Source organism: Brassica rapa, chromosome A08, assembly GCF_000309985.2.
Source record: "Brassica rapa cultivar Chiifu-401-42 chromosome A08, CAAS_Brap_v3.01, whole genome shotgun sequence".
Taxonomy (NCBI): domain Eukaryota; kingdom Viridiplantae; phylum Streptophyta; class Magnoliopsida; order Brassicales; family Brassicaceae; genus Brassica; species Brassica rapa.
Window position 1 is genome coordinate 17009154 of NC_024802.2, and position 15338 is coordinate 17024491.

General features: G+C 39.8%; 3 protein-coding genes across 4 annotated transcripts; all 3 read left to right on the forward strand.

Moving 5' to 3' along the window:
• Positions 1 to 1951: 1951 nt before the first annotated feature.
• LOC103835164 (proline-rich protein 4) lies at positions 1952 to 3815 on the forward strand. Its single transcript, XM_009111282.3, has 2 exons — positions 1952 to 2241; positions 2330 to 3815. The coding sequence occupies exons 1-2, from the start codon at positions 2094 to 2096 to the stop codon at positions 3613 to 3615; spliced, it is 1434 nt and encodes a 477-aa protein (XP_009109530.2). The 5' UTR covers positions 1952 to 2093; the 3' UTR covers positions 3616 to 3815.
• Positions 3816 to 4146: 331 nt separating this feature from the next.
• On the forward strand, positions 4147 to 15120 carry LOC103835166 (probable magnesium transporter NIPA7). Of its 2 annotated transcripts, XM_033277191.1 has the most exons (10): positions 4147 to 4151; positions 11205 to 11211; positions 13141 to 13267; positions 13564 to 13620; positions 13710 to 13800; positions 13893 to 14053; positions 14137 to 14264; positions 14350 to 14487; positions 14582 to 14674; positions 14739 to 15120. In XM_033277191.1, exons 3-10 carry the CDS (start codon positions 13147 to 13149, stop codon positions 14955 to 14957), a joined length of 1008 nt encoding a protein of 335 aa, XP_033133082.1. In that variant the 5' UTR covers positions 4147 to 4151; positions 11205 to 11211; positions 13141 to 13146; the 3' UTR covers positions 14958 to 15120. The 2 variants fall into 2 exon arrangements, with proteins under 2 accessions (XP_033133082.1, XP_009109532.1); XM_009111284.3 differs by lacking the exons at positions 4147 to 4151; positions 11205 to 11211 and having other exon boundaries at positions 12696 to 13267.
• On the forward strand, positions 8722 to 9500 carry ROC2 (peptidyl-prolyl cis-trans isomerase CYP18-3). Its single transcript, NM_001302120.1, is given in 1 exon segment — positions 8722 to 9500. A coding segment is annotated over 1 exon segment (519 nt). The 5' UTR covers positions 8722 to 8768; the 3' UTR covers positions 9288 to 9500.
• Positions 15121 to 15338: the final 218 nt, after the last annotated feature.

The window sequence follows — 15338 nt, forward strand, 5'->3', positions numbered from 1 at the left end:
TCACATAATTTATGTTTTAAAATAATTTTCTTACAAGAAAATGAACTAAAAAGAATCTAATAAAACTGATCCAAAAAACAAACCGAACCGAACCGAATACAAATCAAACCGGATATAAACTGAACCGAACACAAATCGAACCAAAGCAAACTAGCTATGGTTTATTTCAATTGAAAAATACTTGAACCGAATTAACCGAATCGAATTAACCAAACCGAACTAAACCCGAACCGAACCGAGAAAATAAATGAAGTGCCCACCCTTAAATGGCACTGATAGCTTGGACTAAAATTGAAATTTGTATGCCTCTATAAAATATTATACAACATTTATTTACCAAACAACTTTATAACTGTAAATGATTTTCTGTTTGAGTGACTGTAAATGAACATTTACATTTACATTTACAGTATATATAAATATACATGGAAGCATAGTCGCTTGAGATGTACCCCAATCGATTATACTCATCGATCTACGTAATTATAATATTTATTACATGTTCTTACATTAAAAATGGGCCTTATTGGTGATAATGTGCAAGTATTAATTAGTCTGAATATATTACGCCGGAAGATTGATAATCTTTCGACTTGAAGTTGAACCTCTTATTTTCCAACTGTCCAAAGCCCCCGTATTAATGGGCGTGGTTGAGTAGGTAGAGATTTAATATGGCAGTAATTCATAATGATATCTCTAATAGTATATAACTTGACTTACAATACAACAAAATAAATTTTACTATCTGCATTTGTAAGTTTGGTATTCCTAAATAAATACCCCGGGGAAATTTTATTTTACTCATTTATAGTTAGGTCTCTGAATGTGCAAATCGGACTATATTCTCAGTAGCATGTAATCATATTTCATATGAGTAAAGTCCACTTGTAAGATTGTTCAGATAAAGAGAGATATTTAGCTCCAATAACTTCGGTTCAGAGCCGGTTATGATCAACTAACCAAAACTATACCCAAGCCGACAAACAAAAAGCCAAGAAACATCGTTTTTCAAAGCGTTGGTCCTTCTTAAGTGATTTTCCGACTCTGCTTTTCAATCTGGGGAAACCTAGATGCAAATGTTTACACAGACTTTAATTTTCCAACAAGAAAAAGACATAGTAGGGTTTTGAGCTGGCTAAGTTTGATTGAAGGATGATGGGCCTTGCCGACTTCAAATAAGAAAGATTGATGGCAAAAATTAACTTATATCTCTCATATAACTAAATAGCAATAGATCAAGCCTATTCTCTAACCAAATTCGATTGTGTATCTGATTTTGATTTATATACGGCACACTGTTTAGGAAGGTGCCAGGACATGTAGCGCAAACAGTGTTTTCCATAAATAAATATTAAAGTTTCTCTTCTAACCGTAATGTGGTTCGCTTCAATTCGGGGTTGGTTGCACGTATATACGCACTCATTAATTCATTTCATGTTTTTACATAAACTATATCGATCGTGTGTGTGAAACAAAAGCAAATAAAAAGTTACCTTATATATGCATGGTCATCTTGCAGTCTCTGCATTACTTTTTTATTATTGGCCTGTATATATCACAAAGGAAAAAAAAACTAAAAAAAAACATTTGATAGATCAAAAGGTTCATGTGATGAAAGTTCTACAATGTGTCTCGTGCAATAACGTTAATTATGGAAACAAAAAGGTAAATCTGATTGCATTTTCGTATAAATATAAATAAATAAATAAACAGATAAGTCAAATTGTTTCAACCACCCTGCATGAAAAGTATGATAAATTATTGCCGTAGACGGAAATTACAACGATAAGAGATGGACCATGACATTAATTTAAATAAATGATACCAAATAAAAGAAACCACCGAGTCCCAATTATTGTTGGTAAAAAATAAAATAAGAAAGTTTAAGAAGTAATAAGCAAGATCCATTTTTGAAAAATGCTACGCTAAGACCATTATATAAACGAGAGGGAGTCTCGCTATAATCATATCATCTTCTTTACTAATACTCAATCACATAACATATAGTTTCTTTCTTCTTATAATAGACTACATTTTCCGGAAAGGAAAGTGTCGTAGTACTGTGTCAGAAATCTCAGAGGGTGAGAATCCCAATGAGGATCTTACCCGAACCTCGAGGTTCGGTTCCATGCCTCCTCCTCCTCCTGTCCGTTGTCTTTTCAGCGACTCTATCTCTCGCTCGCGTCGTCGAAGTTGTTGGTAACGCCGAGAGCAAGATCAAAGCCCCCCATGCATTCTCAGGTATACCATATTAATAATAACTTTTAGTAGTATCTGGTGTCATTTTTGTGTGGTTATTTGATCAGTGTGTGGTTGTTACTTGTCAAAGGACTCCGAGTGACGATTGACTGTAAGGTGAACAAAGGGCATTTTGTTACAAAAGCTTCTGGAAACATTGATGAAGAAGGAAAGTTCAGTCTGAAAGTTCCTACTCATGACATTGTCTCCGAGGACGGAGCTTTAAAGGAGGAGTGTTATGCTCAGCTTCATAGCGCGGTGGGAACACCTTGTCCGGCTCACGACGGCCTTGACTCCAACAAGATTGTATTTCTATACAAATCTGGAGACAAACACGTTTTGGGTCTCAAACAAAATCTCAAATTTTCACCTGAACTTTGTGTTTCCAAATTCTTTTGGCCTATGCCTAAGTTCCCTCCTTTTAAGGGATTTGATCATCCTTTCCCTTTACCTCCACCTTTGGAGCTTCCACCGTTTCCTAAACCATGCCCACCACCTCCGGTTCCGGTGTACGAGCCACCCCCAAAGGTGGAACTTCCACCACCTGTCCCGGTTCACGAGCCACCCCCAAAGGTAGAGGTTCCACCACCCGTCCCGGTTCACGACCCACCGCCAAAGGTGGAGCACCCACCTCCGGTTCCGGTTTACAAGCCACCTCCAAAGGTAGAGCACCCACCTCCAGTTCCGGTTTACAAGCCGCCTCCAAAGGTAGAGCACCCACCTCCGGTTCCGGTTTACAAGCCACCTCCAAAGGTAGAGCACCCACCTCCGGTTCCAGTACACAAGCCACCAACAATCCCTAAGAAGCCATGCCCGCCTAAGTCGCCGAAGATTGAGCTTCCACCGCCAGTGCCAGTTCACAAACCACCGACTAAGAAGCCTTGTCCGCCCATGCCACCAAAGAAAGTTGATCCGCCACCGGTTCCAGTCCACAAGCCGCCGCCGAAAATAGTCCTTCCACCGCCGGTACCAATCCACAAGCCGCCAAAGAAGCCGTGCCCGCCTAAACCGCCAAAGGTCGAGCTTCCACCACCAGTACCGGTCTACAAGCCACCACCGAAGATAGAGCATCCACCAATCTATGTGCCACCGGTGATCCCGAAGAAGCCGTGCCCTCCCAAAGCGCCGAAGATCGATCCACCACCGGTTCCTGTCTACAAGCCGCCACCGAAGATAGAGCATCCACCAATCTACGTGCCACCAGTGATCCCAAAGAAGCCGTGTCCTCCGCCGGTGCCAATCTACGTGCCACCGGTGGTGATCCCGAAGAAGCCATGTCCACCACTTCCACCACTTCCAAAGTTTCCTCCTCTTCCTCCTAAATACATTCACCACCCCAAGTTCGGCAAATGGCCTCCGTTGCCGACTCACCCTTGAGAGTTTAATACATATACTTGTATGTAATCAACGTGTTGCTTTTTAAATATTTTTAAAAATATTATCCCTGCGTGTTTGAAATTTGGTTTGTTTTGCGACTTTCATCTTTGTCTACTTTCTCTCCGAGTTTTAAGTGTAGACTGTTTGTTCATCTCTTCCAGGAATAATATGGTAATTAATAATATATCCCTTGCTCTTTAGTTATGAGATGATCACAATCTTAATTAGAGCACCTTGAGTTAAGTATGAAAGAAAATCAATAGAGGTTATACTCATGAGAAAACATATTGAATTATTTTTTCACATTTTATGCTATAAATCAAAATATTATGTTTATTTTTTAGAATTTTTATTTTAAGATATTACATCAATGAAGATGATTTAAGAATGATCAATGTAGTAATTTAAAAACAAAATATATAATTATAATTGTCACCATGCAAAAATTAAGCATAGAAATGACCATTACAAGAAACATAGCAATTTTAAAAGATGAAGTGGCATTATTATACTATTTGATGTATGGAGAATAAAAAGTAAAAGAGAACAAGTGTGAATAATGATTTTTTTATCGTTCTTTACAATTTATACTATTTAGAAGGAATATTTGTTTATATGATTTATTTACATTCTTTAACATTTGAATAATAGTTTACATTCGTTATATCAAATTAGAAGAGAAATAGTTTTTCTTCCTATTTTTTTTTTTTCATTTTTTTTATCGAGTCTATTAAAGTGTACCCGTTAGACCATCTTTATCGCTAGGTCCTAAGTGAGTTTTAAGCAAAATAGTCCATTTAATTAAATCAAAACAAAATAAAAATGGGCTTACCGATCTTTAACTAAGGTTTTCTGGGACCTGTTTTGAAGTGTGTTTTTCCACCACGTGTCAACAAAAAAAGGCACAACTTTTTTTTTCTTTTTTACTTTTCTTTTCTCTTTTGTTTCATCGTCTTTCTCCCTCGAAACTTCTCAAATCTTCCCAGACTGAAGACGAATAAATTGGCTGGAACTAGCTCTTTCAAGACGTTGAAAGAGATCGAGATCTCGTGGATGTTTTTGTTGTGGGGTGTTAATGGGATGCGACTCAAAAGAGCTTATGGTGGTTTTGTCTACATGCAAGCTCCAAGCTGGTAGAGATTGCATTGATAAAAGACTGACACTGCCACAGGCGACTGATATGAGGGATTCCCTAGCAAAAATCATCTATGCTAGCCTCTTCAACTGGCTTGTTGAGCAAATAAACACTTCACTTGAAGTTGGTAAATTAAGGACACGAAGATCTATTAGTATCCTTGACATATATGGTTTGTGAGCCATTCTAATGTGTTTTTCTTTCTCCAATTCTATCTTTAATTTTTTCTTTTTTAAGAAACCTTTTATTAAGAAACTCCCATTGGAGCAAAAAAATTAGGTGATTCTTAGCTAAATTCCTTAACTAAAATTTAATACTTAAATAATCATTAAAAAACTTAATGGGTTTCTAGGGATAATCATGCTCTTAGTGTAACCCCGAGCTGAAAGGAAAAGCGATTCGGTTAGTACCTTTTCCATTCTTAACATTTAACTCCAAAGGAATATCGACCTCAAGCAGTTTTACAAATTGATCGCTTCTTCTGTCAATCTGTGACAGAATCTAGATGAAATCCAATCATACATCCTCGTGTAAAGATCTACGGAGCAAGACTATGTAACAACTGACTAGGTAGCTCAAGATTTCGTTGACGTGGTTTGTTTCTTACAGCTTCCTTTTGAATTTTATCAGCCTTGTCTTTTTTTTGCATATAGGGTTCGTTTGAAAAAGCTCAGTGCTGTTGCTAATAATTTTGCTGTCCTGTTTCAATGCTTGTTTGAAGATTTGCTTCAGTTTTACATAGAGCCTCAGTGTTATAATAATATTATATTCAAAAATATTCAAGGGATACTCAAGTGTACATAGCGTATTCTCTCACCCATAAAAGTGAATATTTCCGATGGTGGCGTTTCCCGTCTAATATTCTACCCACATCATCCCTTTCTGTTTTATTTTCATTTGGCTGTGACATTTTTAGAGTATATACAGCAAGAGAGGAAAGTACCAATAAGGACGAAGCTGATCTGGATGGGCTTGAAAGGCAACAATCATCAGTTTTTTGAGTACCTTCTCTCCTTTACTTTTCCACAGCATATGGTATGTGTTATGAGTCCTTGCCCTTCTTAACATATTATTATAGGACCTTGAATTCTACTCATTTTAGGCCTCCGACTCTATCATTCCAACTAACATTACCGGTCCAAACGTGATTTTATTTACAAAATTTTGTAGGATATCAATCTATTTACTTTGTGGGCGGAGGAGACACTGATTGAGGACACACGACAGAGCAACCTGGATCTGTTCCTCAATCACACTTTACAGACTCGGCTGCGTTACAAATTTATAGAGTGGCTTCTCTGTTGTTGAATTTTCAGATTTTGCTTGGTCTAACAGGTATGATAACTAAGAGAACAAGAACGGTGTGTTTTTGTTTCTGCCTTTCTCCGCAACTGGTACTACAATTTGTATTGTTTTTAGATGCAGGATCAAGCAACAGCGATTGTAGCTGAGCTTTGTGACAATTGTAGAGAGGTTCCTGATGAAGTCAAGAAGCTGTGCATATTGCTGCTCCAAATGACAAGATGTCCTTATATTTTGAACTCTGTGTTGTACAGGTTTGTAGGATCAATCCAGTTTTTGGCCGTGTGGATAACTTCTCAAAAGACTTCAAAATGCTAGTGAAAGGTAACAATCAATTAAGTTGACGATAACAGAAATGCACGATCAACTTAGTTATAAGATGAAAAAAATGGTTTGGGGTAACATTTGGTTGTTTCTATGGAGCAGCTTCAGGGGTGCATGCGTACATGGAAACGTCTATGGATTCATTGAAGAAAATAGCTCTGTTTCTCTATCCTAGATTGCTATAGCCTATAGGTACGAGATTCTCTACATTGAGAATGTGTCGTTTGTTCTTCACAATAACCAACCAACCAATCCCCGTGAGACAGAATCTGGTACGTAATGGTTTAGATTCCCTGATGCGAATGACTGACTAATGGTTTTGTTGGAGAATTGACTATATGTTAGCCAACATATTTTTTTTTTTTTGGATAAAATGTTAAAATATTATACCAAGCTTTTCAAATTTTTTACAGAAGGTACAGAGAGAAACTAGTAGCAGCGTGCAATAATGAAACCTAAACAGAACATCTAACAACAACAATGACCTAAACAAGAAGAACAGAAAACCAAGTTCTGAGCCGAGCTCCAGCGAAACAGTGAAGGACCCGAGGAGAAGCAAGAGCGGAATGGGGACGTAGTTGCCACGAGCAAACTGGAGAGAAAGGCGACCTCAAACCTTGAAACACACAGCGCCTACAGCTTCCAAGCCACCCACACATCAAAACCACTGCAAAGGAATCGCAATCTCGGACCCGCAAGCTTATCCAACATCACCTAACCGGCAGCACGAGAAGGAATCCGCAGCCGACGATGCCGTCGTTCGGAGAGGTTAGCTGAAGATTGCTGCCTCCAACCCACCTAACCGAGACCGTTTACACCCCTTTAACCCAAAGCCCATATAGAGCAATGGGACCGGAAGGGCACACCTCCTCCGGAATAGACAATGTCGGACAAGGAATTAGGCCGATAGCCCAACTGAAACCAAGCTTCGAACAGAGAAACCGATTCGCTCCCACTTCAGTCACTGCCACTGCAAAATGAAAACACAAGAGAGATAGAGCCCGCAGCGAGGAGTGCCACACCGACGAACCCACTCCGACTTCGAGGAGTAGCGACTAATCTCACGCGCCAAGACGAACTCGACACAGCAAGAGAGCGCAACACCAACACGCACCGCCACAAGATCCTGCTACAAGGCAAGCCAGAACCAACCCTGAACAAGACCATACGCGCTTCCTCTGTAGACCCCAGAGGAACACGAAGAGGAGCAGAAGAAACCCAAGATCCATGGACCACAGGATCCAACCCTAACAGAGCAACCGTCACGGAGGAGACGAACCCTAAGAAGATTGTTCGAAGATTCACGCACCGCCAGACTCGAAGAAACCCAGCCGAGAAGAAGAAAATCTCTCTGTCAGAGATTTCTAGGCGAGCCCGAGAAACTGAGACGACGAGGAAGAAGCCGTCCTCTAACCTCATCACAACGCCATACACAGCTCAGATCTGCCATTGAAACCGCCGGATCTGGAACCAGAGAGGATCCCGGCTGAGCTAAGCCTCCGCCGAGAAAGAAGGATAGGAGAGAGGAGAGGAGAACACAGAGATAGACGGGAGAAGCAGAGCAGAAGAGGGAAGAGAGGAGAGGCTCCGGCGACCGCCTAAAGGGACACGGCGGTCACCGGGAAACAACGAAAACCCTAGGCGGCTGAACTTTTGGTAGAGAGAAGGGAGAGGATAAGAGATAAGAGAGAGAAACCCTAGTTCATGTCGTTAGCCAACATATTATATGTGTTATCTGTATAAATAGATATTTTATTCTTTATAGCCAAAACTTCAATAGTGGTGTTGGGCTCATACTGACCACTCTTTTTTACGCTTAGCTTCTGATAATCAATTGTTCTGGATCTTTATAGGTCTCGAGTTCACGTGCCTACTAGACAGACTCATGCGATAATATACAGCTTCAGATACATTTTTTTGGTTTGTAACGCACTGAAATTTTCAGCATTAGTTTGTAAAAAACTGTAATTAGTCGTAGTAAACTACTGTGAAACGTTTAAGAAATTGTAATTAACACTTTTCCAATAAACAAAAAAAAAACTGAATTAAGGCCCCTAATTTAAGAGGTCTATATTGAAACGTCTGTTTCTAAAATGTAACAGACACGTGTGGCACGTTTGGAGCGGCAGCTCCAGGGGCATATGCCGAGTCTGAGATACTCACTTCTGCATGACCCTACTTAACCGGTGGTCAAACTTATAACTTAACCATGGTTAACTTATAACATCCGTCGAGATCTTTCCACGTGTATCAATCTCGTGGCCACAATCCTTTTCTCTCTCGCCGCTTCCCTTCCTTTTAGCCGCTTATAAAAACACACCGCAAGATCCTCATTTCATCCACGACTGATCCAACACCATTCCTTCAAAGCTCTCTCATACCAATCAAAACGATGGCGTTTCCTAAAGTTTTCTTCGACATGACCGTTGACGGCAAGCCCGCGGGAAGGATCGTGATGGAGCTGTACACCGACAAGACTCCCAAGACTGCCGAGAATTTCAGAGCTCTCTGCACGGGTGAGAAGGGTGTCGGAAGCAAAGGCAAGCCTCTTCACTTCAAGGGATCTTCCTTCCACCGTGTGATCCCTAACTTCATGTGCCAGGGAGGCGATTTCACGGCCGGGAACGGGACGGGAGGCGAGTCCATCTACGGTGAGAAGTTCGCTGACGAGAATTTCGAGAGGAAGCACACCGGTCCTGGGATCCTCTCTATGGCCAACGCTGGTCCAAACACCAACGGGTCTCAGTTCTTTATCTGCACTGTTAAGACCGATTGGCTTGATGGCAAGCACGTGGTGTTCGGACAGGTGGTGGAAGGGTTGGACGTGGTGAAGGCGATTGAGAAGGTGGGGTCGGCTTCTGGAAAGCCGTCGAAGCCGGTGGTTGTGGCTGACTGTGGTCAGCTCTCTTAGATCACATGAGTTCTGTCCTCGGTTCAAATTAGCGTTATCGTCGTCGTCTAGTGAGTGGTGTTGGTCCTCCTCGTCGTGTGTCTCTCCTATGCTTTTGCTTTTGTGTTACTTTTCATTTGGTGTAATCATAAAAGCTTGGTGTGTGTTCGTTCTCATGTCACCCTAATTAGTAGCTAGTTCCATAAATAATGAATGAGCTTGTGTTTGTTTATCCTTTTAATCTTTGCTTGAATTTACGAACGGAATCAAAAGTATAAATGCCTCAACAACCAAAATAAAATAAAAAATAGTGCACTGAATCTTCATCTGTAATTTTTGTGTAATGCACTTTCCCTGTGAGTTCACCGGTCAGTTGCATTGAATTTCGTTGGACACTTTATTGCTGGGATTAACACAATAACACTGATTATAGTTATCAGGTCCTAGTTGAGAGAGAAAAGAGAAAGGGAATAACGAAACCCTAGTAAGCCGCCATCAACTCGAGCTCGGAGGAGGGGTGGAATCTGGTGATTCGTCGCCGTGAGAGACTTCTCCTCCTCCTATTCTTGTTATTATGTTGTATGTTTCTCTGTTACTCTCCTTTAGTTTTCTTCTTTTTTGTACGACGTCAAAATGCGAGCTACTCCGGATTTTAATGGATTCTCTTGTGGATCTACAACGGTGAGACACTGTCTGTCAAATTGCTGGAGTAGCAGCGAGATGCTGCAAGGAGTCGGAAGGGAAGGGCTCTATATGAGAGTAATTTCGATCTGGTGATTTGTGTCTTGTTTTATGCTTATATGTCACTTACTCTCTCCTGCGTTTTAGATCCTCCTTGTTCCGGGGTTGATTAGTTCTTTGACCTGGAGACGAGTGGAAGCGTGTGGAAAGCATCTCTTTCGTGTGGTGGTGTTGAATCGTTGGGTCTTAAAGGTTCAGATGTGCTCTGGATAGTTTTCGTCCGTTGTTGAACAGACTTCTTTGCTAACTCTTGGACCTGCGTTTCTTTCCATACGGTGATTTGAAGTTATTGGGTTAGATGCTCCTCTCCATCTTGGCTCCTCTCCTTTGCTTTGTCTACTTATCCACTCAACGGAGAGGATGTATTCTCTGAATCCTTGGTTGGCTTATAGATTACTCGCTCTAGTCTTTTTCTACATTGGAATTGGTACGGCGGTGGCGTTTTAGCGAGTCCGTGAGCAGAACAGGTTTAGCATCTTTGTTGTGAAGATGTTGGTTGGTGTCACCTCTCTATTTCCAGATGGAGTCCTCGCTGCAGCTTATAATAAGTGTTCGTCTTATCCTGGTTGGTTCGCTGATATCTTAATTCCTCGGTGGCTTCTTCTTGAATGTTTGAAGCAGTATAATGAGGTTGAGGTCTTGGTTCAATCGGAGGAAGTTGCGGTTTCGTAGGAGGTTTGGTCCCAGGTGTTTCGGTTCTTGGACCCATGTTTCGGGGTTGGTTTGTGTGGGGTGCTATTCGGCGTGGTTCTGACTTTTCATCGTGGACAGGAGGTTCAGGTGTTTTTAGGTTCTGTTAAGTCATCGCCGCTTGTCCGCTTGGTTGACTGTGGTCTCTTGTTAGACTTCTGGTTGTTTTAGACTTTGACTATGCTATCTATGGTTTTGATAAAGAATTGTAGGAAGATCTAGTTGTAGGAAGTTGCTTTTGTCTTAAGTTATGTTTCAGTGTAGTCTTTGGTGTCTTTGTATGGCTTTTAGTGTCTTTCCTGTGGATTGTTGTTTCTGGGGATATCAACATCTTCCGCCGGCTCTGATTGTATTCCACCGAATGTTTGATATAAATCAATTGACGAAAAAAAAAAGTTATCAGGTCCTAGTTATCACTAGTGATAGCGCTTCAATAAAAATGACTAAACAACTCTATTAATATCATGTAACTAAGCAATTTTGGTCATGTGATACCACTAAAGAAAGCAAAAAAGTGAGAAAGCCAATCAATCATGTCGGTTGATTTTTTTTTAGGTATACAAGAAACTAAAAAACATTTATTAATCATAGAAGCTAAATGTAATGGGCCTTGCATAAGGCTGTCTGGCCCATCAATTCCGGTCGCAAACTTATTTTCAAATCCAATTGGAGAAAACATCAAAATTACTAATTTACTAGTGTGATTTTGAAATTTCATATGAATAAGAAAATGTAATAATACTCATCTGTGATTTATTATTACTTGATTAATTATTTTAGTCGAAATCATATCAAAATTCAGAGGAGACATATTTTCTAAAACTAGGTGAACGTGATTTCATTAGTCTACTATGCACAAAACTAGAAAATCAATGTGAGGAGGCCAAATCTATACGCGTGTGTGACACTTTCTCTTTTCAAATTCCACACTTTTTTATTATTTTTAAATCTAATCTCGCTTATTCTTATGAAATTTAAAATATAAAAAGTAAAATTTTTTTTTAAACACTGATTATATTATCAACAGAAGATTACAAGGGTGGGATTCAGTTTTGCAACACTTTGGCCGGCAGGTTCAACAGACCTCCGGAAACAGAAGCTCCAACGATGGAGAGACTAAAATACAAACATATGATGACCAAAGAAACAGAACATGAAACAATCTAAGCTAGAAGAATTGGATAACAACTTAAAATACACCTTCACCAAAACGAGATCAATAATACATGATGACTTGAACAGAGCTTCTTTGAACAAGGCAAAGCGAGGAAGCCTTCCATGGCTACAACCTCCGGTCTGCGAATCCTCCTATGATGAATAGCACATGCAGATGAAAGAACAAAGCTTCAAGCTCCAGGAGACAGAACACGTCATGTTCATAGTCTTCAACCGGAAGTCACTGGATGGATGAGTTGAATCGACAAGCCAAAGAAGCTAGACAGAAGATAAGATCTCGATCGAATCTCTAAGGGAATTGACAAGGAGTGAAACAACTCATAACCAGGAACAACCTTGCTCGAGAGACCGAGAAGGTCAAAGATCGAGACCTGGTATGAGCCAAAGAAAGCTCAAAATCAACATGCAAATCAATCAAACACACATAAGTTCCAAGATAGAACCAAAACTGAAGGGGACAAGGATATAACCACTTCTAACAGAGAGATCGACAAAATAGATCAAACGAAAACCCTCATTCTCTCCGGAAAAAGATCAGATTAGAGATTTGAAAATGACCTGTCGAGAGAAACGAGAATAATGTACAGATCTAACCGAAGAAAAAGAAAGGAAAAGAAAAGAAAAAGACCGGCCTCGGCTCTGTGGAAGCAACCGGAGCCGGCGAACCGGAAAAAGCAAGAGGAGATTCTAGAGAGAAGATAGAGGGTTTAGAAAGAGTCATAAAAAGTAAATTATTACATAGACATACATGCGTGATACAACCATTTTGTCATGGAGTTGCCAGCAAAACAAAAAGAAAAACTATATTTTCTATTCTAATAAGCAGTGCTTAATTAATTAAATAAATAAATGAGAGCACGAAGATGCCAGATAGGCAGTTTGGACTTTGGAGTAGTCCGCAGAACATTTGAAAAAAGAATCAGGAAAGGTAATATTCGGACAAGGCGACGAATTTGAACCAATGAGCTGTCGTCGCGTCTCTCTCGAGCAGAGAGGGAGGGGAGAAAAAAGCCATTTACAAAAAGTGTTTGGTCTTTGAATCTTTCTCTTTCTCTCTCTATCTCCCATTTTTTGAATTTTAGGTTGTGATTCTCGTTCCTCGTCCTTTTTTCTCTTCCCTGCATCCTTTCCCTTCCTCTTCAAAGCAAATTCTTTATGCTGTTGATCAAAACAATCCGATAACGACCAACGGGGACAGAGCTTGATCCGATTTGACTTTGTTTCCGTAGAAATTAGGCAAAGAGAGAAGCAATAGAGAGAGAATTAGAAAAAAATGGTGTCGGACAATGAGAAGGGATTGGTATTAGCTGTGGCGTCGAGCGTATTCATAGGTTCGAGCTTCATTTTGAAGAAGAAAGGTCTCAAGCGTGCTGCTGCTAATGGCACCCGAGCTGGTTCGTCCCCGTCCTCCCTTTGTTATTACATTTTATATGATGATGCTGAATTAGTAGATTTGATTTCAAAAATAAATAAAAAAAGCTTCTATTCAATTTTTGAACTACCCTTCTGCTCAATTTAAGGTTTTGCTGTCTGATTTGTATTATCAAACCGATTTTGAAATCATTCTCTAATATACAGATCATATCTTGTACTTTTAGTACGTCTGCCAACAGTTTGCGAATAGGTTCTACACATATCTACTATTAATTGTTTGAGAATTGTATGCCTTTGCTTCTTGATGATGATGCAGGGATTGGAGGTTATACCTATTTGTTAGAGCCACTTTGGTGGGTTGGCTTGGTTACAAGTGAGTATTGCCCCCCATTTTGCTCGTCTTTCTTTTTCTCAATCATTCTTAGTTTTAATTAGATACAAATTTCTGAATGTGGATTTCAGTGACTTTTGGAGAAATTGCAAACTTTGTAGCTTACGTTTATGCCCCCGCTGTACTAGTCACCCCTCTCGGTGCACTAAGTATAATCATCAGGTTTGTTATTCCTATGACTATTTCTTTCTGATGATCATTATCTGAAACGTACTTCTTCGCTTGTCTTTACTAACCCCTCCTCTGATTACTAGTGCTGTTTTGGCACACTTCCTGTTAAACGAGAAACTCAAGAAAATGGGAGTGTGGGGTTGTGTTTGCTGCATCGTAGGCTCGGTTATGATCGTCATACACGCACCTCAGGAGCAGACTCCCAACTCTGTTCAAGCAATCTGGAAACTAGCTATGCAACCAGGTTGCGCGCTCTTTCTCTTACACACACATTGTGTGTTTACCTGGGGGAATATAACTTGGTTCCTTTTTTTTTTTATGAAACAGCTTTTCTAATTTACGTAGCCGCGTCAATGTCCATTGTCCTGGCTTTGATTCTTTACTGCGAACCTCTCTGCGGCCAAACGAACGTTCTTGTTTATATCGGAATTTGTTCATTGATGGGTTCTCTCACAGTAAGTTTTGATGATGAATCAAAGCATATTTGAGCTCTATTTTATAATTTTATCTTTGTCTAAAGTTGTGTTTCTGTTTAAGTAGGTTATGAGCATAAAGGCTGTGGGGATCGCAGTAAAGCTAACACTGGAGGGAATAAACCAGGTTTGGTATCCGGAGACTTGGTTCTTTGTCATGGTTGCAGCTATATGTGTTGTTACGCAAATGATATACCTAAACAAGGTTAGAATGGAACTTCTTGTTGTATCTGTGTGGTGTAGTGTTGTGCACTTTGGCCTTTGCTTAATACTAGCATGTTTGTTTTTGTTTTGGCCAGGCGCTGGACACTTTCAACGCAGCAATAGTTTCTCCAATCTATTATGTGATGTTCACAACCCTCACAATTGTTGCTAGTGCTATTATGTTCAAGGTAGATAGATTGATAACATAAGTAAATATTTTTAGAGCAAAGATAAATATGAGTTTATGTACAGGACTGGTATGGGCAAGACACAGAGAGCATAGCATCTGAGATATGTGGATTCATCACAGTGCTAACCGGGACAGTTATACTGCATGCCACTAGAGAAGAGGAACAAGCTTCTTTAAGAACAATGAGATGGCAGGAATCAGGGAAGAGCTTTAACGAAGAGCATCTCCTAAGTTTGTACCGTTCTACTGAGTATCAGGAAAGTAAAACCCCTCTTTGTTGAATTGAACGAGGAGGTTGGTGTCCGAATCAGAAGATGATCATCAGTCAAATGGCATATCCTCATCTTATCTCTCTAGTGGAGGAAGAATGTAACTTTTGTGTATACTTTATAGTTATGTAATAGAATTTTGAGATTTCTCTATGCAATACATGGAGTTTCCAGAGAAAATTTATCCATTCATATTCTATTTTTATATATAATTTTGTGACAAATAATATAAGAAAAAAATTTCCCTGCTACACAAAATTTACACTAATACGGTGGAAATCATCCAATGTATGAGAATGTGTTAACTAAACAAAGTTTATGTTAATACAGTTAACACATTCCACATGTACATGATTATATGGTGGAAACATCATAATTGAGTTTAATTGATTT